Source organism: Oncorhynchus kisutch, linkage group LG9, assembly GCF_002021735.2.
Source record: "Oncorhynchus kisutch isolate 150728-3 linkage group LG9, Okis_V2, whole genome shotgun sequence".
NCBI lineage: Eukaryota > Metazoa > Chordata > Actinopteri > Salmoniformes > Salmonidae > Oncorhynchus > Oncorhynchus kisutch.
In genome coordinates, this window is record NC_034182.2 from 27,149,535 (window position 1) to 27,173,867 (window position 24,333).

Below are 24,333 nucleotides of genomic sequence, written 5' to 3' on the forward strand. Positions count from 1 at the left end.
ATGTCTTGTTAACAAGCTATAGTTTTGGCAAGTCGGTTAGGACATCTTCTTTGTGCAATGACACAAGTATTTTTTCCAACAATTGTTTACAGACAGATTATTTCACTTATAATTCACTGTATCACAATTCCAGTGGGTCAGACGTTTACATACACTAAGTTGACTGTGCCTTTAAACAGCTTGGAAAATTCCAGAAAATGATGGCATGGCTTTAGAAGATTCTGATGGCTAATTGACATCATTTGAGTCAATTGGAGGTATACCTGTGGATGTGTTTCAAGGCCTACATTCAAACTAGGTGCCTCTTTGCTTGACATCATGGGAAAATCAAAAGAAATCAGTCAAGACCTCAGAAAAAAATGTGTAGACCTCCACAAGTCTGGTTCATCCTTGGGAGAAATTTCCAAACACCTGAAGGTACCACATTCATCTGTACAAACAATAGTACGCAAGTATAAACACCATGGGACAACGCAGCCGTCATACAGCTCAGGAAGGAGACGCGCTTTGTCTCCTAGAGATGAACGTACTTTAGTGTGAAAAGTGCAAATCAATCCCAGAACAACAGCAAAGAACCTTGTGAAGATGCTGGAGGAAACAGGTACAAAAGTATCTATATCCACAGTAAAATGAGTCCTATATTGACATAACCTGAAAGGCTGCTCAGCAAGGAAGAAGCCACTGCTCCAAAACCGCCATAAAAAAGACAGACTACGGTTTACAACTGCACATGGGGACAAAGATTGTACTTTTTGGAGAAATGTCCTCTGGTCTGATGAAACAAAAATAGAACTGTTTGGCCATAATGACCGTCGTTATGTTTGGAGGAAAAAGGGGGAGGCTTGTAAGCCGAAGAACACCATCCCAACCGTGAAGCACGGGGGTGGCAGCATCATGTTGTGGAGGTGCTTTGTTGCAGGAGGGACTGGTGCACTTCACAAAATAGATGGAAACACGAGGGGAAAACATTATGTAGATATATTGAAGCAACATCTCAAGACATCAATCAGGAAGTTAAAGCTTGGTTGCAAATGAGTCTTCCAAGTCAACAATGACCCCAAGCATACTTTCAAAGTTGTGGCAAAATGGCTTAAGGACAGCAAAGTAAAGGTACTGGAGTGGCTATCACAAAGCCCTGACCTCAATCCTAAAGAACATTTGTGGGCAGAACTGAAAAAGCATGTGCGAGCAAGAAGGCATACAAACCTGACTCAGTTACACCAGCTCCTTCAGGAGGAATGGGCCAAAATTCACCCAATGTATTGTGGGAAGCTTGTGGAAGGCTACCTGAAACGTTTGACCCAAGTTAAACAATTTAAAGGCAATGCTTCCAAATACTAATTGAGTGTATGTAAACTTCTGACCCACTGGGAATGTGATGAAAGAACTAAAAACTGGAATAAATAATTCTCTCTGCTATTATTCGGACATTTCACATTATTTTTTCAATTTAAAGTTGTATTAAGTTTTCTTGTTTTTCAAATCAACCAACAACACTTTGCACATTCACAGATGTGACAGGCTATAAAAAATTCCAAAAAATACAAAATAATAATAAAAATAATAGTTATTTTTATATATATATATACATATATATATATATATATATATATATATACACATATACATACACACATACATACACACATACATACACATACACACACATGTACTACATACAGTGGGACAAAAAAGTATTTAGTCAGCCACCATATGTGCAAGTTCTCCCACTTAAAAAGACGAGAGAGGCCTGTAATTTTCATCATAGGTACACTTCAACTATGACAGACAAAATGAGAAAAAAAATCCCGAAAATCACATTGTAGGATTTTTAATGAATTTATTTGCAAATTATGGTGGAAAATACGTATTTGGTCACCTACAAACAAGCAAGATTTCTGGCTCTCGCAGACCTGTAACTTCTTCTTTAAGAGGCTCCTCTGTCCTCCACTCATTACCTGTATTAATGGCACCTGTTTGAACTTGTTATCAGTATAAAAGACACCTGTCCACAACCTCAAACAGTCACACTCCAAACTCCACTATGGCCAAGACCAAAGAGCTGTCAAAGGACACCAGAAAGAAAATTGTGGACCTGCACCAGGCTGGGAAGACTGAATCTGCAATAAGTAAGCAGCTTGGTTTGAAGAACTCAACTGTGGGAGCAATTATTAGGAAATGGAAGACATACAAGCCACTGATAATCTCCCTCGATCTGGGGCTCCACACAAGATCTCACCCCGTGGGGTCAAAATGATCAAAAGAACGGTGAGCAAAAATCCCAGAACCACACGGGGGGACCTAGTGAATGACCTGCAGAGAGCTGGGACCAAAATAACAAAGCCTACCATCAGTAACACACTACGCCGTCAGGGACTCAAATCCTGCAGTGCCAGATGTGTCCCCCTGCTTAAGCCAGTACATGTCCAGGCCCGTCTGAAGTTTGCTAGAGAGCATTGGATGATCCAGAAGAAGATTGGGAGAATGTCATATGGTCAGATGAAACCAAAATAGTAATAACTCAACTCGTCGTGTTAGGAGGACAAAGAATGCTGAGTTGCATCCAAAGAACACCATACCTACTGTGAAGCATGGGGGTGGAAACATCATGCTTTGCAAAGGGGCCAGGACGACTGATCCGTGTAAAGGAAAGAATGAATGGGGCCATGTATCGTGAGATTTTGAGTGAAAACCTCCTTCCATCAGCAAGGGCATTGAAGATGAAACGTGGCTGGGTCTTTCAGCATGACAATGATCCCAAACACACCGCCGTAAGAAGCATTTCAAGGTCCTGGAGTCGCCTAGCCAGTCTCCAGATCTCAACCCCATAGAAAATCTTTGGAGGGAGTTGAAAGTCTGTGTTGCCCAGCAACAGCCCCAAAACATCACTGCTCTAGAGGAGATCTGCATGGAGGAACGAGCCAAAATACCAGCAACAGTGTGTGAAAACCTTGTGAAGACTTACAGAAAACATTTGACCTCTGTCATTGCCAACAAAGGGTATATAACAAAGTATTGAGAGAAACTTTTGTTATTGACCAAATACTTATTTTCCACCATAATTTGCAAATAAATTAATAAAAAATCCTACAATGTGATTTTCTGGATTTTCTTTCTCATTTTGCCTGTCATAGTTGAAGTGTACCTATGATGAAAATTACAGGCCTCTCTCATCTTTTTAAGTGGGAGAACTTGCACAGTTGGTGGCTGACCTAAATACTTTTTTGCCCCACTGTATATGTGGTTGCAGAGATTTACTGTAGACAGAGATTAGAGATGTACAGAATGTAAAAATGTACAGTTTATTATGTTAAAAACACGTAGTAATACAGCAAAAATGGGATTCTCTATCATATGATTTCTTACAATAAAAAGCTGTAAAAAGTTAAGCTATTTAAGGCGTTACAGGATCTTTATATACATCTAGCACCCAGACAATGTTAAAACAACAGTTTATTTGTTACATTGAAAATTCCATAGTCATTTTTGGTACTAAAAGCAGTTTTATTATGCTACAAATAGTACAACTTATTTTTATAGTCTGTGACAGTGGTGATATATTTCACTGCTGCTGAAGGTATCTGACATCAGAGTACACTGCATCGTCTCTGCTGGTCTTCTCTCTTGCTGTTCTAGAGGAGGGCTTCTTCTTGGGGGTGAAACTGACAGCTGCATAGTTCAACACGTCACTGTCTTGATTCTGAGGGGGGTGGAGCCATGAGAAAATACATTATGATGACAGCATGATCTACTATATAATGTTTCTATTCTCCTGTGGAAGAAAACACTCTACAAAAGACATGACTGTTCAGACTGTACACACACTACAATGACCTGACAGTCAGTGGAACAGAGACAGAAGTTCCATGGAAAAATCAACAACGATCACAAAGATCATAAGGCTTCATCTAGTACAGTGACCTATTACTTCCAAAAAAGCGTAATAACATAAAATGCACAAATAAGCTGACTTCTAGCTGTAAGGCAAGTTAAATGGCAGTTTCTTGTAAAAACTAAAAACATACTATATTTATAAATGTTGACAAATTTACCTGATTTCCCTGAGACGTTGGGACATCAGTCCTCCCTTCATAGAGATTGAAATAGAGGAAGGCCAGCTATTATTTTTTATGACAATCTATCTATTTTTAACCTCATGCAGTTAATTAACAGTGCTGATATGATGGACATTGAACAGATATTTACAGAATGTACATTGCATAGAGATGCATGAAACGTTAGACACATCACCTATAACATTATAACATCACATACATTAGATATAAAGTAATACCTCTGCTATCTCTGTTCTTGCACAGTGGCCAGACAAGTAGAAGGGTCACTATCCCCAGAACGATGTTGGAGACGACCAAGGCCAGAACAGTAGGACTCAGATCAAATGGAGAATCATGTTCTGGAACTGTGGAAAGGGTATCAGTGAATTCATATTGTATTCATGAGCACTTAGGAAGATCATCAAACAGTAAAATATTGAATCAAAAGCTGATGGTGATATTGTATAGCTTGTTGAGACAAGATAATGAGGTCATTTGTAGGTAGGCTGTTTGAATGAATATACAGTGTTGTTGGGGATATTTACAGATTAAATGGGATTTACCTTGAATTTCCAGCTTGGTCCCGTTCCCAAACAGAATCTCCCCACATGAGGCCACAGCACAGTAGTAAGTCCCAGCATCAGAGAGGCTGAGGTTCCTCTTAGGGAGGTTGAAGACACAGCTCTGTGTAGGAGACCCAGCCTCAGGGCTCTTCTCACACTGATCACTCCTGTCTCCATGGGTGTAAATGATTCCTGGAAGGGATTCTCCTGAGGCATGTCTGAACCAATAGACCCTGTGTTCTCCTGCACATGTCTCAGTGTGTATTGTACAGTTCAGAGTCACAGAGTCTCCTGGCTGGACTGACTCAGACACAGGCTGCTGGAGCACAGTCATGTTTCTGGACCCTGATCCTGACAAGATCGATAAATGCATTGAATCTCTAGAATATTACTGTAGACTGTGTTCAAACTCAACATTTTCTAAATAAAAATCTAATCTGATTAAGATATTAACTCATATTTTCACCATATATCTGTAAATTTACCTTTTACCAAGAGAATGGCTCCTTCTCCCAACTCCACCTTGTTGCCATAAGTGCTTCCACAGTAGTATGTGCCTGAATCAGAGAGCTGCATGTCTGAGATCCTTAGATGATTCTTTTCTTGGCCGTTTTCCACTGAGAATCGAGGGTTATCCTTAAACTCATGGTAAAAGGATGCGTTCCTGTCAAACTTATAGACAGTTGAGAAGAGTTTAAGCTTATCTCCCAAGGGTTGCTTGTACCAGGAGAAATGCATGGCTATGTGGCCTTTATAGAAGCAGTGCACAATCACTGCGTCTCCAACGTTGGCTGATGTGAAACCACTGTCCTGAAGTATGGATGAGGATTCAGTACCAGCTACCACATCTATTAAAGAAAATGAACAATACAGTATATTTGCTGTTACTTACCCCAAATACAACTTAGAATATTCAAAGTGTCTGTAAAGTATTACATGTGATATCTCAAGCATTCAAATCAAGGGCGAACATCTCAAAAGCAGAGATATATAAAAGTTGGACTTACCCATCTCTACAAGAAGTGGAAATATCAGACAAAGCGTGATCCTCTTTGAAGTTGTCATCCTCCTCACAACTTGTCTTGAGTGGAAAAAGTCCACCTATGTAGACAACACTTCAACAATGGAGTTACAGGTGATTGGTCGAACTGGACGCATCATTTTTGTTGACGCCTTATTCAGGAAGGACAATCTTCTTCACATTGTACAGAGTCACAGGCTGGACTGAATCAGACATACAAAGAGTGTATTATATTCTTATCATTATAGATTTAGTAAAAATGCTGTATTAATCATTCAAGTTTGCCTACCCTTATTCTTAATCACTACATCTACTGTTTTCTACGTCAAGAGACCCATAGTTGTGAATTTGTTGGGAGCATTCATAGAATGACACTGTCATCCACTAGGGCTTCTGTCACCACACAGTCACTTCACCTCACAAAAAAACGTCAATATCAATGGAAAAAAGTCTCTAATTCAGAATTTACACTCTTTTGGATTGGATGGATTGAATCCATTCCCATGATGTTGTTATTGAGGAGGTAGATTCCTCTAGGCCTATAGGTGATGATAATACTTCACTAAACTGGGTTTTTTGACTACAGATCTAGAACTACAGATCTAGTTGAAATAACCCGAAAAAGTAGCTTATTGTCTTTTTTCACAGATTTCAGTCGACTATGTATAGAACAGCTGCCTCATCAAAAGAGTGGGTTTACTGTTGTTAAAATGGTCAACTTGAAGAGCAAGTAGTATAGTATACAGTATGAGAGAGCTAAGAGTTCTGAGACATCCGGCTGAAAACCACAGAAAGAAAGAAACAGAGAAAGAGAGAGAGAGAGGGACAGAGAGAGAGAGAGGGACAGAGAGAGAAAGAGAAAGAGAGAGCAAGAGAGAGAGAGAGAAAGAAAGAAGAGAGAGGGAGACAGAGGAGAGACAGAGAGAGATTGGAGGGAGAAGTAGAGAGAGACAGATCAGAGAGAGAGAGGAGAGAAAGAGAAGAGCAGAGAAAAAGAGAGGGAGCAGAGGGTCCTGTGTACAAAGCCAACAGGCCCTAACAAAGCTCAGATACATCCTCATCTCGTGTTCATCACAAACCACAGAGTAACTGTAAATATGTTGCTGTGTGTTTGAGGGTGTGTTAGTGGCATGAGAACGGTTTAACACTACAAATTAAAGCTGTAATTCGTCACATTATTTGGCGACCTGACCAAATTCACATAGACATCAAATCAAATCAAATCAAATCAAATTTATTTATATAGCCCTTCGTACATCAGCTGATATCTCAAAGTGCTGTACAGAAACCCAGCCTAAAACCCCAAACAGCAAGCAATGCAGGTGGAGAAGCACGGTGGCTAGGAAAAACTCCCTAGAAAGGCCAATACCTAGGAAGAAACCTAGAGAGGAACCAGGCTATGTGGGGTGGCCAGTCCTCTTCTGGCTGTGCCGGGTGGAGATTATAACAGAACATGGTCAAGATGTTCAATGTTCATAAATGACCAGCATGGTCGAATAATAATAAGGCAGAACAGTTGAAACTAGAGCAGCAGCACAGTCAGGTGGAAGTTGAAACTGGAGCAGCAGCATGGCCAGGTAGACTGGGGACAGCAAGGAGTCATCATGTCAGGTAGTCCTGGGGCATGGTCCTAGGGCTCAGGTCAGTTGAAACTGGAACAGCAGCATGGCCAGGTGGACTGGGGACAGCAAGGAGTCATCATGTCAGGTAGTTATAGATCTGTCATTCTCATTGCAAGCAAGTCTATGAAGCGGTAGTTCTGTTCTAAGTGCGCTATTTCTATGCTTTCCGTTCTTAACGCAACAATGTGTAACTTTCATGCGACCCAACCAAATTCACATCGAAATTTGAGTTATAGATCTTTCTTTACTGACATTTTCAACCTGTCCCTGGCCAAGTCTGTAATACCTACATGTTTCAAGCAGACCACCATAGTGCCTGTGCCCAATAACTCCATGTTAACCTGCCTAAATGACTACCAACCAGTAGCACTCACGTCTGTGGCCATGAAGTGCTTTGAAAGGCTGGTCATGGCTCACATCAACATCATCTTCCCAGAAATCCTAGAACCACTTGAATTTGCATACCGCCCAACAGATCCACAGATGACACAATCTCTATTGCACTCAGCATTGCCCTTTCCCACCTGGACAAAAGGAAGACCTACATGAGAATGCTGTTCATTGACTACAGCTCAGCATTCAACACCATAGTGCCCTCAAATCTCATCACTAAGCTAAGGACCCTGGGACTAAACACCTCCCTCTGCAACTGGATCCTGGACTTCTTGATGGGCCGCCCCCAGGTGGTAAGGGTAGGCAACAACACATCTGCCTCGCTGATCCTAAACATGGGGGCCACTCAGGGGTGCGTGCTTAGTCCCCTCCTGTACTCCCTGTTCACCCATGACTGCATGGCCAACCATGACTCCAACACCATCATAAAGTTTGCCGACGACACAACAGTGGTAGGCCTGATCACCGACAATGATGAGATTACCTACAGGGAGGAGGTCATAGACCAGGAAGTGTGGTGCCAGGACAATAACCTCTCCCTCAACGTGATCAAGACAAAGGAGATGATCGTGGACTACAGGTAAAGGAGGGCCAAGCATGCCCCCATTCTCATCGACAGGGCTGTAGTGGAGCAGGTTGAGATCTTCAAGTTTCTTGTTGGTGAAGGGCTTGTGAGTAAGCATTTCACGGTTGTATTTGGCGCATGTGACAAACAAAAATTTATTTGATTTGATTAGTTCTCAATTAACGCAAGTCTAAGAAATGGTAGACCTGTTCTATGGTCTATATTTCTAAGCTTCCCGTTCTTATGTCTAGTTTTTGCGTATTTTTCTTTTGTTTTGTACACCAGCTATTAACTCTTAAGCTTAGGGGGGCGCTATTTCATTTTTGGATAAAAAGACGTTCCCGTTTTAAGTGCAATATTTTGTCACAAAAAGATGCTCAACTATGCATGGAATTGATAGCTTTGGAAAGAAGACACTCTGACGTTTCCAGAACTGCAAAGATTTTCACTGTGAGTGCCCAGAACTCATGCTACAGGCGAAACCAAGATGTTTCTGCAACCAGGAAATTAACAGGATTTCTGAGGCTCCGATTTGCATCATCTCCTTATATGGCTGTGAATGCGACAGGAATGAGCCTACCCTTTCTATCGTTTCCCCAAGGGGTCTGGAGCATTGTGACGTATTTGCAGGCATATCATTGGAAGATTGACCATAAGAGACTACATTTTCCAAGTGTCCGCACGGTGTCCGCACGGTGTCCGCACGGTGTCCGCACGGTGTCCGCACGGTGTCCGCACGGTGTCCGCACGGTGTCCGCACGGTGTCCGCACGGTGTCCTGCGTGGAAATTGGTGCGCAAAACTCAGCTGCTGGTATTTTTCCATGGGATTCTGAGAAAAACCATGCTTCCACGAACGGCATATCAATGAAGAGATATGTGAAAAAACACCTTGAGGATTGATTCAAACAACGTTTGCCATGTTTCGGTCGATATTATAGAGTTAATTCGGAAAAAAGTTCGACGTTTTGGTGACTGAATTTTCGGTTCGTTTCGGTAGCCAAATGTGTAGTAACAAAACGGAGGGATTTGTCCTACACAAAGAATCTTTCAGGAAAAACTGGACATCTGCTATGTAACTGAGAGTCTCCTCATTGAAACATCTGAAGTTCTTCAAAGGTAAATTATTTTATTTGATTCCTTTGCTGGTTTTTGTGAAAATGTTATGTGCTAAATGCTATGCTAAATGCTAAGCTAGCCATCAACACTCTTACACAAATGATTGATTTTCTATGGTTCAAAAGCATATTTTGAAAATCTGAGATGACAGTGTTGTTAAGAAAAGGCTAAGCTTGAGAGCAGGCATATTTATTTCATTTCATTTGCGATTTTTAGAAATCGTTAACGTTGCGTTATGGTAATGAGCCTGAGGGTGTAGTCACGCTCCCGGATCCGGTATCGGTAGTTCAGTGAGGTTAAACAGCTGAAAATACAATATTTGGGGTTATTGAAAATATATTTCATAGGGGTTTAGATGGTACAATGATTCTCTACACTATGCATTGATGGCTTTGTCACATAAACTGAAACTAGGAGAACTATTCGAATTTTAGCAACCAGGAAATGGCGTAGTGATTTCTGCATATTGCACCTTTAAAGACTCCTGAGTTTGGTCTAAATAAATACATTCAACGTCCTTTGTCTTGACTGCTGTTAAATGCTTTATTCATCTTATCACAAGCAAGTCCATTTAAAATGAGTTTGGCAGAGAAGCAATGCACTTAATTCAAGTATCTACAGTAATTATATGTTACAGTAATACAGATAATAATGTTAATAAAGGGAGAGTTGATAAAAAGAGAATTCATTGGTCTGTTTCATTCATCCAGTTCTACTGTCTGATCCCAGCATACACCACTGTCTCCATGTGACCTCTCTGTCTTCTAGACCTGTTCTTCTTGTTGCTCAGATTCAGAGCTACGTAATGGAGACTGTCTCCATCTTGGTTCTGTGAGAAACAATTATAAAGGTGGGAGGGGGAAATAATACCATATGTTAAATAATAACATAAACATTTCCATACATATTTCCATGGTAATACAAAATGTAAGGAATTCTACTTACCCCTGCATCTGTAGAAGAGACTGCTGGACATGGTGTCAGAGAGACGGATCCTGAAAAGAAACACCTCAAAGATAAAGATGCAACTCCTTCTTCCCATGCAGATACATCTGTAGACGGTAATGTTAAAGAAGAGCAACTTCTAAAAGGTTGTCACTTACCTCTGCACTGCAGACACTTTCTCTGGTTCATCTTGTACATGATGCAAGCAAGGACAATGATCAGGCTTAACGAGAAAGCCAATCCTACACCCAGGCAGTACACCAAGAGAAGAAGATCTGCCCTATTGCCTGTGGACATTCAAATATTGATAGAGGACAGAATAGCTAAATAATAGCAGAATAGCAAGTAAATTAATATTCTACACTGTAGATTAGTAAAATATATCAAAAGTTGCAAGCCGTATCACCTACCTTGAATGTCCAGCTTGGTCCCGTTCCCAAACAGTATCTCCCCACATGAGGCCACAGCACAGTAGTAAGTCCCAGCATCAGAGAGGCTGAGGTTCCTCTTGGGGAGGTTGTAGACACAGCTCTGTGTAGGAGACCCAGCCTCAGTGCTCTTCACACACTGATCACTCTTGTCTCCATGGGTGTAAATAATTCCTGGAAGGGATTCTCCTGAGCCATGTCTGAACCAATAGACACTGTGTCCTCCTGCACAGGTCTCAGTGTGTACTGTACAGTTCAGAGCCACAGAGTCTCCTGGCTGGACTGACTCAGACACAGGCTGCTGGAGCACAGTCATGTCTCTTGCCCCTGAACCTGACAAGAGGATTTATAAGTCAGTAAATCTGTTCCCAATGTTATGTCCCAAGTTAACATTGTTGAAATCATACACAGTCATTTCTGATTATGCAAATACAGCATAATTAAGCCATTGTATCCAAAACATAAAGTGGAAAAATCCCTTAACATTATAAGTGCAGAAAATGAGTTACTATTTCCTTTGTTTGTAAATTCAGATGTTATACCTTTCACAGTGAGAATGACTCCTGCTCCAAACTCCACCTGGTTGGCATACGAGTTCCCACAGTAATATGTGGCTGAATCAGAGAGTTGCATGTCTGAGATCTTTAGGTGATTCATTCCTTCACCGCTTTGCACTGAGAAGCGAGTGTTACCCTTAAATTCATGGTAAAATGTTGCATTCTTGTTATACTTGTAAAAGACTGATAAGAGTTGAGGATTGTCACCCATTGTTTGCTTGTACCACATAAGGTAGAGTGCCAGGTTGCCTTTATAGAAGCAGTGCAAAGTCACAGTCTCTCCAACATTGGCCATAATAAGATGCATTTCCAAGGATTGTGCAGCAGCTAGAATACACACAGAAACATGATCCATTACTTACACAAGTCCTTAATATACCCCAAAAATACCTATATGAATTGCATCAATTAAGCACCTGAGTCTACATCCCTTAAGCAGAGAAATATCAAAGTTGGACTTACCCATCTCTACAAGAAGTGCCAGTATCAGACACAGTGCCATCATCTTTGACGATGTCCTCTTCACAACCTGTGTGTTGAGTGGAAAAAGTCCACCTACTGTATGTAGACAACACTTCAACTATGGGGTTATTGGTGATTGGTCGAACTGGACGCGTCATTTTTGTTAACACCTTATTCAGCCAACCATGGTCTTCGTAACTGAAAATCACTCATATAATCCATGCAAAGTGAACCAATGCTTACTGTGTAGGTTATTGTGTAGAGGGTGGGTGAAGCATACACACTTTGTGGTGTCTAGATGATAATTATATATATTTTTTCAACTTTGTATAGTTTGCTATTTAGGCACCAGTTGACACAAAGATGTCCAATACTGAGGCAGAGTTTAAAGAGAATATATGTATATCTTTAATTTAATGGGGTGAAAAGTATAATATTATCTGGTAAGTATGGAGTACATTTTCAAGCATACATTACACATACATATACCTGTATCCTCTTGTTATTAAACTCAGTTGTGTGGCTAAAATAGATTTAGCCCCTCCCCATGTAACAGTTACAGGCAGTACTCCTGATGACCTATATGGGGACTGTTATACAAAGAACATGTCCTGACATGAAGGGTGTACAGGGGTGGAGCATTACTGTGAGGGTATGTGGAGGAAACACCTACAGAATGAAAGTCAGTCTTATCTCTGTCATTCAGTTACTAACTCATGTGTAGGCTACTAGTTGAGTGTTTAGTAGGGGTGTACCTTATGGATAGGCCTCTTCACTGTAGCCTAGTATACATGAACAAAAACAATTAACTCAGTAAACAAATGATTGTAGTTTGAATTAATTTAACCTATGACCTTGTAAGTGACAAGATATAGGCGACATGGCATACAGTATATAAGTGGACTGTGTTGCTTATTGTCATGGTTGTGAACAACATTGAAAGAATGAGAGAAAACAGAGTGACACCACATAGACATCCTGCTGAAAACCACATAGAGGCACAGAGTGTGTAAAAGGCCAGCAGGCCTGTCCAAAGCGTAGAGATGGCCTTGTTTTGTGCTCACAGCAGACCGCAGTGTGTAGGTACCTGTGAACATCTCGCTGTGTGGGTGTATGCATGGGTGGGTTTAGCATTTATCAGTAGGTTGGGTAAGCAGAAGCCCTCTGCACACATTCATACAGACATACTGTATGTACAGACCAGAGGAGAAGGGACAAGTCTATTTTAGTCAGTATCAGTTGTTTAAATGGATATTTATAAATGCTATAAGATGCAGCATATACAGGGAATTTCAGAAGAGCAATTTAACCAACTGACATCCAACTTTTTAAACAATGTCACAGGCCATTAATTTAAAGAAAATGCAATATGAAACAACTCAGCAATCTCAACAAATACACATTTTCAATACATAGTGATGATATTTCCGACTTTTACTGCAAAAGTCCATCGACGTTGTCTTAGATTGATCTATTTCCTGGTGGTGTAGATGATGATGAAGATGGTCAGACAGCGGAGGAGAACTCCAGTTCTTATGACAGAGAGAAGGACCAGGATTCTCATCTGTGGATCATCAGTGACCACACTCAACATCCAGCTTGATCCCATTCCCAAACAGTATCTCCCCACGAGGCCACAGCACAGAAGTATGTCCCAGCATCAGAGAGGCTTACCCATCTCTACAAGAAATGCCAGTATCAGACACAGTGCCATCATCTTTGAAGATGTCCTCTTCACAACCAGTGTGTTGAATGGAAAAAGTCCACCCATGTAGACAACACTTCTACTATGGGGTTATTGGTGATTGGTCGAACTGGACGCGTCATTTTTGTTAACACCTTATTCAGGTGTGTAGAGGGTGCGTAAAGCATACACACTTTGTGGTGTCTTGAGGATGTTTTTTTTGTTTTTATACATTGTATAGTTTGCTATTTAGGCATCAACTGAATCAAAGATGTCCAATACTGAGGCAGTGTGTAAAGAGAATATATGTATATCTTTAATTTAATGGGGTTAAAAGTATAATATTATCTGGTAAGTATGGAGTACATTTTCAAGCATACATTACAAATTAATGTACCTGTATCCTCTTGTTGTCAAACTCAGTTGTGTGGCTAAAATAGATTTAGCCCCTCCCCATGTAACAGTTACAGGCAGTACTCCTGATGACCTATAGGGATAGAACATATCCTGACATGAAGGGTGAACAGGGGTGGAGCATTACTGTGAGGGTATGTGGAGGAAACGCCTACAGAATGAAAGTCAGTCTTATCTCTGTCATTCAGTTACTAACTCATGTGTAGGCTACTAGTTGAGAGTTTAGTAGGTGTGTAGGCTTCTTCGCTGTAGCCTAGTATACATTGATACAATTTCTACTTTAATCTCTGTAAACAAATGATTGTAGTTTGAATGAATTAAACCTAAGTTTAAGTGGCAATACATAGGCCACATGGCATACAGTATATAAGTGGACTGTGTTGCTAATTGTCATGGTTGTGAACAACATTGAAAGAATGAGAGAAAACAGAGTGACACCACATAGACATCCTGCTGAAAACCACGTAGAGACACAGGGTGTGTAAAAGGCCAACAGGCCTGTCCAAAGCTTAGAGACGGTCTTGTTTTGTGCTCACAGCAGACCGCAGTGTATCATAGATGTATTCTCATAACTCAGGACCCATAGTTGAAGAAACCCTGCACAGTTTAGGGTTTGAAAAATGGTTTGTATTCTTTACATACTTTGCACATATAAATGAGCAGCAGAGAGAGAGAGAGAGAGAGAGAGAGAGAGAGAGAGAGAGAGAGAGAGAGAGAGAGAGAGAGAGAGAGAGAGAGCACATAAGGGACATTTCACCCCCCAGTGTCAGTCTATGAGAGACACAGTGATGTTCACCTCAGCAAATCTCACTTTACACTGAGCTGCTCCTTCCTGTCACTCACACCACAGGAAGTGATGCATACCTTCACTGGCCCCTCCTCTACCTCAGACCCCAATCATATTCTCCTTATAAGGTGCTTCTCGGAATAGGGGGCTGTGATCAGTGAAAAGCCAAGACAGGAAATACTAAGGGGGGAATAACATCATGATAAAGGCAATTTTGGTTTAACTCTTTATTTTGTCTTTAGAAGTGATCAGTATAATGCAATTGTCTACTGTCAGGTTTTTGCCCCTCATGGTCACCCAATATAAAAATGACCAAATCACTGACACACACACAACAGAGATCTAAGTTAAGAGAGGCCAAAAGAGGCAACTACTCCTCTGCAGCCATTAAACAGTTGTTACTTCACTGGGTCTCAACCCCGCCCTGTGCAATTTAGTCCTGGACTTCCTGACGGGCCGCTCCCAGGTGGTGAAGATAGGAAACAACATTTCCACTTTTCTGGTCCCCACAAATGTATGTGCTCAGCCCCCTCCTGTACTCCATGTTCATCCAAGACTGCGTGGCCATGCACGCCTCCATCTCAATCATGAAGTTTGCAGATGACACAACAGTAGTGGGCTTAATTACCAACAATGACGAGATATCCTATAGGGAGGAGGTGGGGGCACTCGGAGTGTGGTGTCAGGAAGACAACCTCTCACTCAACATCAACAAAACAAAGGAGATTATCGTGGACTTCAGGAAACAGCAGAGGGAGCAGCCCCCTATCCACATTGACGGGACAGCAGTGGAGAAGGTGGAAAGTTCCTCTGCATACACATCACGGACAAACTGAAATGGTCCACCCACACAGACAGTGTGGTGAAGAATGCGCAACAGCGCCTCTTCAACCTCGGGAAGCTGAATAAATTTGTCTTGTCACCTAAAACCCTCACAAACTTTTACAGATGCACAACTGAGAGCATCCTGTTGGGCTGTATCACCACCTGGTACGGCAACTGCACCCCAACAACCGCAGGGCTGTCCAAAGGGTGGTGCAGTCTGCACATCGCATCACCGGGGGCAAACTACCTGCCCTCCAGGACACCTACAGCACCCGATGTCACAGGAAGGCCCAAAAGATCATCAAGGACAACAACCACCCGTGCCACTGCCTGTTTAGCCCGTTACCATCCAGAGGCCGAGGTCAGTCCAGGTGCATCAAAGCTGGGACCGAGAGACTGAAAAACAGCTTCTATCAGACTGTTAAACAGCCATCACTAACATAGAGAGGCTGCTGCCTACATACAGACTTGAAATCATTGACCTCTTTAATAAATAGATCACTAGTCACTTGCATTACTCATCTCATTGTATTTAATACAATCTATTGCATTTTCTCTATGCCGCTCGGTCATCGCTCATCCATATATTTATATGTATATATTCTTATTCCATCCCTTTACTTAGATTTGTGTGTATTAGGTACAGTAGTTGTTGTGAAATTGTTAGATTACTTGTTAGATATTGCTGCACTGTCAAAGCTAGAAGCACAAGCATTTCGCTACACTTGCAATAACATCAGCTGACCATGTGTATGTGGCCAATGAAATTGGATTTGATTTGATGTGATTTGATTTCTAACTCCTCCTCTCTAACGACACCCTGTACCACTGAGCTGTGTGGCCTAACTACTTTGCAGAAGGCTACAGTAGGCATAAGGTACAACTAACAAAGTAACACTACAAAGATTGATTGATTTACCTTTCAATAGATTTAACTTAACTACACAGATACAATACAGCAAGATTTAAACTTGTATTCTAAGATATGGCAAATTAATGTATTCAAAGATATGGACAACTTATGGTCCTCCTCTTCCATCCTCCTCCACTTTATCATCTTGTAGCAGCATACACTACATGGGGGTCCAGCTCCTTCTCTCTTCTCCTCTCCATCATCCTCTTCTTGGATGTGAAATTCAGGGCGGCATAATTCAATGCATCTGGATCGTGGTTTTGTAGATTTGCAAACACCATGACATAACCAACATATGTTATTTCCACGATTTTTGAACTGCTAATATTTCAGTATTTAATCATGCAGTATTTACCTGATCATTGTGTGATTGCCTTTGAGAATCAGGTCCTAAATATGATATAAAAGAGAGACGAGAGAACGTATTAATGGATCATTCCATTCTAGTGAGCACACTGTCTCTTCTGATCGTCAGTGTACAGTATATAATGGGAAAACGTTCACATTTGAAGTGTAGTTCACAGGTCCAATATTATCATGAAATGGAATCCTACCTGAATTGTGTCTGTTTGAGTCTCGTCTGATCTTGAGGACCAGGATGAGGATGATTATCAGTAGAACAGCAGTCACAACACCCAGGATCACAACCAGGGTGCTCCTACTAGATTGATAGTTCCATTACAATGTCCTATTAGATGACATTTTATTAAATCACTTGGTGATCCTTTAATGACAGACTAAAAAAATGTTGAGTTATTGTTTCTTAATTATTCTTTTTTTTTTATCTATATGAGAAAGAAAGATAAACTCACTCTCTTTAGATGACTCTGGTATTTCCTCACCTCCGTTGTGCCCTATAACATTGAGATGAGTAAAAAATAAAGAAGTATTTTTTTCTCAAAAATATAATATTAAAAAAAGATGTCCACCAACGGTTTGCCTTTGTTTCATGATAACTCCTGACAAGGCTCTATAAACATGTTCAAATGTAACAAAAGACAGAAAAAAGCTGAACACTGAAGCATTTTTTTTAGAACTGTTGCATTGATAAATAGCACGTGACTATGTGGATACAATCCACAGAAACACAGGCCACAATCAGTTATTTCAAATTCAGTGATTTTGAGAAAGAAAGTGGTCTTGTTGGTGCTGTTGCTGAACATTTCAAAATGGCTCCTTTGAAACCATTGTGGAGATCAGGTGTTGAATTAATGCCATATATAGACGAGATACACACAGGCTCTGATCCGTTGACTTGCTTGAACCATGCTGTGTGTCCCACAGCCGTTGTAAGATTGGAGCACTGCAAGGTGATGGTTCCCCTGTGCGGACCTCCATAGTCTGAGACTGAGAAACCAAAACAGAGACCAAACCTGAAACACAGGGAACAAAGTCCAACATTAATGATTAGAATCATTGATATCACATGTACATGTTAGAAATGAGGAAGACGTGATGCCCTGAACATTCTGGTTATCCTTGATGGATGCAGTCAATCTTACTCTGTCTCCAGGATAGATTTAACAGTAGTTTACTTACTCAATTCATAGAGCAGTAGAGCTGGTAGGAAGGTTCTTGCCATTCTGTGTGTAAATCTATTCTGCTCTGTCTGGTTGTGAGTCAGAGAACACCTCGTTATTCACGCTGAGATCACAGTGAGATCAAAAGGGATTTCATTGGTATGGGGTGTGGTAGTTAGTATTGGACCACAATGTCTATTTACAGAAAGCAGAATTGACAAAGACATATTATGTGGAATGTAAAAACAGAAATGTAGCATATTTGTGTTCAATCAAAATGGAAATAAGTGTTTGGGTTCGGTTGGGTTCATATAGGTCAGTGTTTCAGAAAAAAACTGAAATAAAATGTACTAAATCGCTCTTGGCTCATAGAACTGGGGTTACGTCAGTAACCTCCTGTAGCCACGAGTTGCTGTTGTAATAAACAGAGCGGTTTCTGTTTTCTTCTTACAAATGTGTGACAAACTATTATGACCCTATCCCTGAAGGATACTACTCTTCTGTTTCCCTCTACAATGCCCACATGCACCAATGACTCATTAGAACAGAGGGGACAAGACCAGGCACTAAATAAGATTGGGGGGAAAAACATCATCAACGCCGACATTCTTTTCTTTATTGCCTGATGATCTTCTGAACTTCCCAATACCTTTCTGACGCATTTCAGTCACTTCAAACCTTACTTCCTTCATATTGAAATACTGTCAAAAATACTGTCGACAATTAAAAAATAAACATTGGCAGTTGATTGCATCACTTTTTTATTACATGGTGGGTCTCGTAAGATGTTGGATATCAAAATGAGGTCGTAGGCCAAAAAGGTTTGGGAACAGCTGACATAGGTGTTTCAGTTTGGTGGGGTTCCTTGATGACTGCAAGGCTTCACCCTACAGATGGATTATACATGTTCAAATGAACTATTCACCAGCCTTAACCCTTAACCCCAGGCCTAGCCCAACTCTAACCTTTAAGCTCAGCCCTAACCCTAGTCCTAGCTGTAACCCTAGCCTAATCCTAACCCTAATGACTGAAGCTACAGCTACAAAGGTAGACAGGTCTTTTCAGGTGTTTTTGCGAGAAGGTAGCTGTAGTCCAGTATGATGACTGGAGAATGGCTGAGTGGGTGTGTGGAAAGGAAAGTAGTGGGCATGTGGAAAGGAGTTGATGTGTTGAAAGTTATCTGCTATAGATTAGACTGTTTTGATTGAGCTATGTTTTTTTTCTCTTCAGTTTCTTACCACGTAACTACGATACATTGAGCTACCGTGAGAGTTTGGAAGTCTGTTTTGAAACCAGAACATGACTCTGAGTCATATTTCACTGTTAGTTTTACACATATCCATTTTCATCATCATTGATGATGTTCCTTTTACCCCAGTCTGAGTTAGTGCCTGGTCTTGTCCAGTCTGTTCTGACATCTGGGAATTGTAGAGGGAAACAGAAGATGCATATGTGTTCCTGAGAGTATTATCCTTCAGTGATGGGGTCATAATGTTTTGTACTTTTTCCAACGATAGAGTAACATTTGTAGGAAGAAAACTGAAACCACTCTATTTATTACATCCGCATCTAGCGTTTGAGTTTGTAAAGGATCCGCCCCTGTTTACATTTTAGCCTAAAATGACATACCCAAATCTAACTGCCTGCAGAGTCAAGGTAGAAGACATTATCAGTTATCTTCCAGTAAATAGCTACTAAAACACAGGAGAAATGGACTAGGCAGTCTAGATATGCACATACAGTACAGTACTTAGTGAGATTCAGAATCACACAGAAATCAGAACCATGGACAGCCACATCATATTTAGCTTACATTGATTGGACTAAATTGTTTTTGGTATATTTTAGTTGTCACTGTATTAGACTAAGCAGAGGTGATCAAATCTACTCAAATCAAAGTTTATTTGTCACGTGCGCCGAATACAACAGGTGTAGACCTTACAGTGAAATGCTTACTTACAGGCTCTAACCAATAGTGCAATAAAGGTATTAGGTGAACAATAGGTAAGTAAAGAAATAAAACAACAGTAAAAAGACACGCTATATACAGTAGCGAGGCTATAAAAGTAGCGAGGCTACATACAGACACCGGTTAGTCAGGCTGATAGAGGTAGTATGTACATGTAGATATGGTTAAAGTGGCTATGCATATATAATGAACAGAGAGTAGCAGTAGCATAAAAGAGGGGTTAGCGGGTGGTGAGTGGCGGGACACAATGCAGATATCCAAGTTAGCCAATGTGCGGGAGCACTGGTTGCTCGGCTCAATTGAAGTAGTATGTACATGAATGTATAGTTAAAGTGACTAGGCATATATGATAAACAGAGAGTAGCATCAGCGTAAAAGAGGGGTGGGGTGGGGGGGGGGACACAATGCAAATAGTCCAGGTAGCCATTTGATTACCTGTTCAGGAGTCTTATGGCTTGGGGGTGAAATGTTGAAGTTGAAATGGTGCTGGAATAGTGGAGGCAGTTCCTGTTTTCATTGCGACTTGCGGTAACTCTCCGTGGTTCTAAATCAATAGTTGTTTAGTGGTCCGAAAATGTGAATTTATGCTGCCAATGTGTCCCCCTATTGTCTCGGCCGTTAGGCTTGTGTATCACGGTCTCAAGGCATATGAATTTACAGGTTATAGAGAAAACAATGCAATTATCACAACACATAGGTTGTAATATGGCTTGGCTTCCCCAGTGTTTTTACCCACGCACCACTACTGCCTGGTAGGTGTGTAAACCGACACTTCACTTCTTATAAAGCAAAGTGTATATCTATGTGCGGTATGTGGAGTCAGAGAGATTCTCATGTTCTCTCCTGAAAAAAATGTATTTGTATCTCAACGAGACTAAACATAATTAAATGAAGGTTAAATTAAAAATTCACCTCTTCTGTGATAAGAAATAGATGTGTGTTGGTGTTCCTCCATTTCTAATGTTGTGATGGAGCCTGACACATATTCAGCTAAACTGCTATTCCTTTAATATTATTGTATATTTGTAATTGTGGTGGCAGAGATGTTCAGTAGACAGAGAATAGAGATGAACGGAGTGTATAAATTAATGGTTTATTATGTTAAAAACACACAGTCATACAGCAAAAATGGGATTCTCTATCAGATGATTTCTTACAAACTGTCAAAAGTTATGGCTATTTAAGGCTGGACAGGATCATTATGTAAATCTAACAAAGACAGTGTTAAAGTTTTCTTTGTTGACTTGTAAATTACTAAGTAATTTAAGTTACTAAATAATAAAATGTTGCTTCTTGTAGTCTTTGTGACAGTGGTGATATTTCACTGCTGCTGAAGGTATCTGACATCAGAGTACACTGCATCCTCTCTGCTGGTCTTCTTTCTCGCTGTTCTAGAGGAGGACTTCTTCTTGGGGGTGAAACTGACAGCTGCATAGTTCAACACGTCACTGTCTTGATTCTGAGGGGGGTGGAGCCATGAGAAAATACATTATGATGACAGCATGATCTACTATATAATGTTTCTATTCTCCTGTGGAAGAAAACACTCTACAAAAGACATGACTGTTCAGACTGTACACCCACTACAATGACCTGACAGTCAGTGGAACAGTGACAGACAGAAGTTCAATGATCACGAAGATAAGTAGGCTATATCTAGTACAGTGACCTATTACTGTAACAGGGGAAACCAAGAGCAGACTCAGATGAGGAGACGGGGATGAAGTAACCAAGGCATTTATTGAAACACAGGGGGGAGATGGAGTGCAGGTCAGGGGAAACTCAGTCGGGTTCTGAAACCAGGTGCGGCGGCTGAGGCTGGAGCGAGAGGGGTTGAGACAGGGTAAGCAGATCTGGGGTGGAATTCAAGGGAGCAGTAGAGTGGGAAATCCAGGACAGAGAAGCAGGATAACGAGATGTGAGACAGGGACCAGAGTCAGAGCGGGCAGAATGAGCAGAGATTACAATCTGGCAGTGTGGAAGTGGCAGGGCTGCGTATTTGTAGAGGTCTTGATTATGGAACAGGTTGCAGCTGGTGGGGATCTGCTCTGGCTCCAGCATACCTGTCTACGCCAACACAATCACACACACACACACACACACACACACACACAGAGAGAGAGAGAGAGAGAGAGAGAGAGAGAGAGAGAGAGAGAGAGAGAGAGAGAGAGAGAGCTGGGGGAGTGGCGGTAGGTCAAGGAGACACATGATGAGCAGTAGAGGGCGTTGCAGGAGCAGATGTCACAGCTTAATAACATAAAAATCACAAATAAGCTGAATACCAGCTGTAAAATAAAGTTAAATGTCAGTTTCTTGAAAAGACATCAAATATACTATATTTATAAATGTTGTAAAATTTACCTGATTGCCCTGGGACGTTGGGACACCTGTCCTCCCTTCAAAGGGATTGAAATAGAGGAAGCTTTTATAAGCAATTATTTTATATGACAATCTATCGCTTTTAAACTCATGTTTATTAACAGTTAATTAACAGTGCTTATACGTTGGCATTTAGCTGATATTTACAAAATGTACATTGCATAGAGATGCATGAAACTTTAGATACATCACCTATAACATTATTTACATTGGATACATTAGATATAACGTAATACCTCTGCTATCTCTGTTCAGAGTCTTGCACAGCGCCCAGACAAGTAGAAGGGTCACTATCCCCAGAACGATGTTGGAGACGACCAAGGCCACAACAGTAGGACTCAGATCAAATGGAGGATGATGCTCTGGAACTGTGGAAAGGGTAACAGAGAATTCATATTGTATTCATGAGCGCTTAGGAATATCATCAAACAGTAAAGTATGGCATCAAAAGCTGATGGTGATATTGTATAGCTTGTTGAGACAAATGTATGGGATCATTTGGAGGTAGGCTGTTTGCACGAATAGACTGTATTGCTGGGGATATTTACAGATTAAATTAGATTTAACTTGAATGTCCAGCTTGGTCCCGTTCCCAAACAGTATCTCCCCACATGAGGCCACAGCACAGTAGTAAGTCCCAGCATCAGAGAGGCTGAGGTTCCTCTTGGGGAGGTTGTAGACACAGCTCTGTGTAGGAGACCCAGTCCCAGGGCTCTTCCCAAACTGATCATTCCTGTCTACATGCGAGTAAAGGATACCTGGAAGGGATTCTCCTGAGCCATGTCTGAACCAATAGACCCTGTGGTCTCCTACACAGGTCTCAGTGTGTATTGTACAGTTCATTGTCACAGAGTCTCCTGGCAGGACAGACTCAGACACAGGCTGCTGGAGCACAGTCATGTTTCTGGACCCTGATCCTGACAAGAAGTTCAATAAACCCATTGAATCTCTAGAATATTACTGTAGACATTTTCCAATTCAACATCTCATCTGAATAAGATAATACCTCATATTTACACTGCATATATGTAAATTATTTATACAAAAATGTACCTTTTACTATGAGAATGGCTCCTTCTCCGAACTCCATCTTGCTTCCATAAGCGCTTCCACAGTAGTATGTGCCTGAATCAGAGAGCTGCATGTCTGAGATCTTTAGGTGATTCTTTTCTTGGCCGTTTTCCACTGAGAATCGAGGGTTATCCTTAAACTCATGGTAAAAGGTTGCGTTCCTGTCAAACTTATAGACAGTTGAGAAGAGTTGAAGCTTATCTCCCAAGGGTTGCTTGTACCAGGAGAAATACATGTCCATGTGGTCTTTATAGAAGCAGTGCACAATCACTGCATCTCCAACGTTGGATGATATGAGACCACCGTCCTGAAGTATAGATGAGGATTCAGTACCAGCTACCACATCTATTAAGGAACATGGACAATACAGTATATTTGCTGTTACATACCCCAAATACAACTTAGAATATTATAATTGTCTGTAAAGTATTACATGTGATATCTCATGCATCCAAATCAAGGGAGAACATGTCAAAAGCAGAGAAATATAAAAGTTGGACTTACCCATCTCTACAAGAAGTGGAAATATCAGACACAGTGTGAACCTCTTTGAAGTTGTCATCCTCCTCACAACTTGTCTTGAGTGGAAAAAGTCCACCAATGTAGACAGCACTTGAACAATGGAGTTACAGGTGATTGGTCGAACTGGACCCATCATTTTTGTTGACGCCTTATTCCGTTACGACAATCTTCTTCACATTGTCCAGAGTCACAGAGTCTCCTGGCTGGACTAAATCAGACACAGACAGATTTTATTATAGGTATATTCTTATCCTTATATATTCAGGACAAATTTAGGTATTAATCATTCAAGTTTGGAATCCCTTATTCTTTATCACTACAGATACTGTTATCTACGTCAAGAGTCTGATAGTTGTGAACTTCACCTCACTTAAAAACATCTATGGAAAACAATCTCTAATTCAGGACATTCAGTTGGACTGAAATCTGTGAAAAAACACTAAGGTATTTATTCGGTAATTTCACCTAGAGCTGCAGTTCTTAGTCAAACACAACACCGTTTTAACAGTGAAGTATTATCA

The 24,333-nt window shown here is 40.9% G+C and overlaps 3 protein-coding genes across 3 annotated transcripts; all 3 read right to left on the reverse strand.

Moving 5' to 3' along the window:
* Positions 1–3,283: 3,283 nt before the first annotated feature.
* On the reverse strand, positions 3,284–6,676 carry LOC109879334 (uncharacterized). The gene is made up of 6 exons (XM_031832265.1): positions 5,626–6,676; positions 5,104–5,466; positions 4,619–4,969; positions 4,295–4,420; positions 4,053–4,087; positions 3,284–3,700 (listed from the first exon to the last, which is right to left on the reverse strand). The coding sequence occupies exons 1-6, from the start codon at positions 5,681–5,683 to the stop codon at positions 3,563–3,565; spliced, it is 1,071 nt and encodes a 356-aa protein (XP_031688125.1). The 5' UTR covers positions 5,684–6,676; the 3' UTR covers positions 3,284–3,562.
* Positions 6,677–9,854: 3,178 nt separating this feature from the next.
* Positions 9,855–11,802, reverse strand: LOC116375288 (uncharacterized). The gene is made up of 6 exons (XM_031832264.1): positions 11,729–11,802; positions 11,252–11,593; positions 10,692–11,042; positions 10,440–10,568; positions 10,282–10,331; positions 9,855–10,165 (listed from the first exon to the last, which is right to left on the reverse strand). Exons 1-6 carry the CDS (start codon positions 11,769–11,771, stop codon positions 10,049–10,051), a joined length of 1,032 nt encoding a protein of 343 aa, XP_031688124.1. The 5' UTR covers positions 11,772–11,802; the 3' UTR covers positions 9,855–10,048.
* A 9,112-nt stretch (positions 11,803–20,914) lies between these two features.
* Positions 20,915–23,858, reverse strand: LOC109879318 (uncharacterized). Its single transcript, XM_031832266.1, has 6 exons — positions 23,795–23,858; positions 23,273–23,635; positions 22,768–23,136; positions 22,456–22,587; positions 22,202–22,236; positions 20,915–21,299 (listed from the first exon to the last, which is right to left on the reverse strand). The coding sequence occupies exons 1-6, from the start codon at positions 23,850–23,852 to the stop codon at positions 21,162–21,164; spliced, it is 1,095 nt and encodes a 364-aa protein (XP_031688126.1). The 5' UTR covers positions 23,853–23,858; the 3' UTR covers positions 20,915–21,161.
* Positions 23,859–24,333: the final 475 nt, after the last annotated feature.

Excerpts from the sequence above, each read along its gene's own strand:
- LOC109879334 (XM_031832265.1), bottom strand. The coding sequence starts at position 5,683 with ATGACAACTTCAAAGAGGATCACGCTTTGTCTGATATTTCCACTTCTT. Across the intron at positions 4,970-5,103 it reads AGCCATTCTCTTGGTAAAAG|GATCAGGGTCCAGAAACATG; the intron begins GTAAATTTACAG and ends CGATCTTGTCAG. Across the intron at positions 3,701-4,052 it reads CAACGTCTCAGGGAAATCAG|AATCAAGACAGTGACGTGTT; the intron begins GTAAATTTGTCA and ends CACCCCCCTCAG.
- LOC116375288 (XM_031832264.1), bottom strand. The coding sequence starts at position 11,771 with ATGATGGCACTGTGTCTGATACTGGCACTTCTTGTAGAGATGG. Across the intron at positions 10,569-10,691 it reads GACCAAGCTGGACATTCAAG|GCAATAGGGCAGATCTTCTT; the intron begins GTAGGTGATACG and ends GAATGTCCACAG. Across the intron at positions 10,166-10,281 it reads TCTCTTCTACAGATGCAGGG|AACCAAGATGGAGACAGTCT; the intron begins GTAAGTAGAATT and ends TGTTTCTCACAG.
- LOC109879318 (XM_031832266.1), bottom strand. The coding sequence starts at position 23,852 with ATGACAACTTCAAAGAGGTTCACACTGTGTCTGATATTTCCACTTCTT. Across the intron at positions 23,137-23,272 it reads AGCCATTCTCATAGTAAAAG|GATCAGGGTCCAGAAACATG; the intron begins GTACATTTTTGT and ends ACTTCTTGTCAG. Across the intron at positions 22,237-22,455 it reads TCTGAACAGAGATAGCAGAG|GGAGGACAGGTGTCCCAACG; the intron begins GTATTACGTTAT and ends ATCCCTTTGAAG.